The sequence below is a fragment of the Henckelia pumila genome, chromosome 2 (genome assembly GCF_033568475.1).
Source record: "Henckelia pumila isolate YLH828 chromosome 2, ASM3356847v2, whole genome shotgun sequence".
In the NCBI taxonomy this organism is placed as follows: Eukaryota; Viridiplantae; Streptophyta; class Magnoliopsida; order Lamiales; family Gesneriaceae; genus Henckelia; species Henckelia pumila.
Genome location: NC_133121.1, coordinates 39,723,160 through 39,724,755, shown reverse-complemented (window position 1 = coordinate 39,724,755; position 1,596 = coordinate 39,723,160). Strand labels below are relative to the sequence as shown.

At 40.9% G+C, this 1,596-nt stretch overlaps 1 protein-coding gene across 1 annotated transcript; it reads right to left on the bottom strand.

Moving 5' to 3' along the window:
• Nucleotides 1-361: 361 nt before the first annotated feature.
• On the bottom strand, nucleotides 362-991 carry LOC140877524 (uncharacterized). The gene is made up of 3 exons (XM_073281062.1): nucleotides 754-991; nucleotides 518-696; nucleotides 362-415 (listed from the first exon to the last, which is right to left on the bottom strand). Exons 1-3 carry the CDS (start codon nucleotides 989-991, stop codon nucleotides 362-364), a joined length of 471 nt encoding a protein of 156 aa, XP_073137163.1.
• Between the last annotated feature and the right edge of the window lie 605 nt (nucleotides 992-1,596).

Here is a 1,596-nt window from a genome sequence, read left to right as displayed (position 1 = left end):
TTCCTCCTGCTCTGGTCTGTTGCTGAGGCTGAAATGAATGCACTGATTGTCTTTCTACCTGGGGTGCTGGTCGAGAAGAACTTTCACTAATAGCTTGTTGAGGACACACCTTGGCATAGTGACCTGGTTGATGACAAATATTACAATTACCTAAGACACCTCTGCACTGATCAATAGCATGTCGTCCACCACACTTGCCACAAAACACTCCTGACTCACTAGATCGCTATCCTGTACCAAACTGCCTCTGTCCACTAGAACTGGAAGAGCTACTGTCTGTCTTCTTAAACTGTTTACCTTTAGGCCTGAATCTAGAATCCTTTCTGCCACTGCTTCCTCCCTCAAATCTGGGAGATGGTTGCTAAAACTGTGGCGGATTCTGTGGAACTGATGCTGATACAAGCTGTGGAGATGGCTGTGGAAGAAATGGTGCTCCTCTTTGTCGCAATAAACCTGCTTCTGCTCCCTTAGCTTTATTCAATGCATCAGCAAAGGTATTGGGTCGTCCACTGTTCACCAAAGTAAACACATCTAGATTGAGGCCATTAATAAACTGGTCTGCCATGGCTTCATCAGTCGCTGCTATATGTGGGGCAAATTTCAAAAGACTTGAAAATTTGGCCACACATTCTTCAATATTCAGATTGCCTTGTCTCAGATTGGCAAATTCAGCACCCCTATCTTTCCTGTAGGAAACTGGAAAGAAACTTTGATAGAATTCAGTTTTAAAGACATTCCAGGTGATAGTCGTACCTCGATGTTCTAACGCTTTCTTTGTAGTAATCCACCAACTTTTGGCAACTTCATCAAGTTGATGTATAACTAATCTGATACGACGGTCATCTGAATAATCAAGTGATTCAAACAGCTGTTCTATGTCTTCTAACCAATTTTCACAATCAACTGAAGTTTCTGTTCCTTTCAGTTTTGGCGGTTTGAACGATTGAAATCGTTTCAGCAATGTCTCCATCGGAGTAGCAGTAGCATCCATAGAATCAGCAGATGTACTACCCTATGCATTCTGAGGTTCAGCAACTGGCGGTGGTACTGGTGCTGGTTCGACCTGGGGAACCACTAATGGATGTCTAGTAGCCGGTGCTTTATGAGGAGGCATATCTGATTGTCAAACAGATTAGTGCATAAACAATATCATATTCAGCAATTTATTCCATCCTTCTCTGATAAGCATTCTCATGCGTTCTCATAAGAATTCAGGTTCTGACTGAGGATAATCTGGAATACAATTGCATATATAGCATGCAGTAGCAATGAAAGCACATAATCATGCAATCACATAATTATTGCAATATAAAGCATGCTAGCATATAGTGCACATAATCAGATACATGTAATCTCATGAAATATCAAGCAGTCAGACAGACTCAATCTACCCCGTTCATCAACTTCTATCTGAATCCAGAAACTTATGCTCTGATACCATCTGTTGTGGGGACCTCGGGTGCTAATCAAATCTTATAGGACGATTAATAACTAAAATAGTTAATTTACAATACCGGACAATTGGCGACACAAAACCTCGTCGCAAAAAGAAACAACAAAAAAATATATTTTTTTTTTAACTAAGGGGGCTTGCTC

What these genes read in the sequence shown, in the direction of transcription:
- LOC140877524 (XM_073281062.1), bottom strand. Translation starts at nt 991, where the DNA reads ATGGATGCTACTGCTACTCCGATGGAGACATTGCTGAAACGATTTCAA. An exon ending in GAAAGCGTTAGAACATCGAG is followed by an intron (nt 697 to 753) that starts GTACGACTATCA and finishes GTTTCTTTCCAG; the next exon opens with TTTCCTACAGGAAAGATAGG. An exon ending in ATCTAGATGTGTTTACTTTG is followed by an intron (nt 416 to 517) that starts GTGAACAGTGGA and finishes TTTCTTCCACAG; the next exon opens with CCATCTCCACAGCTTGTATC.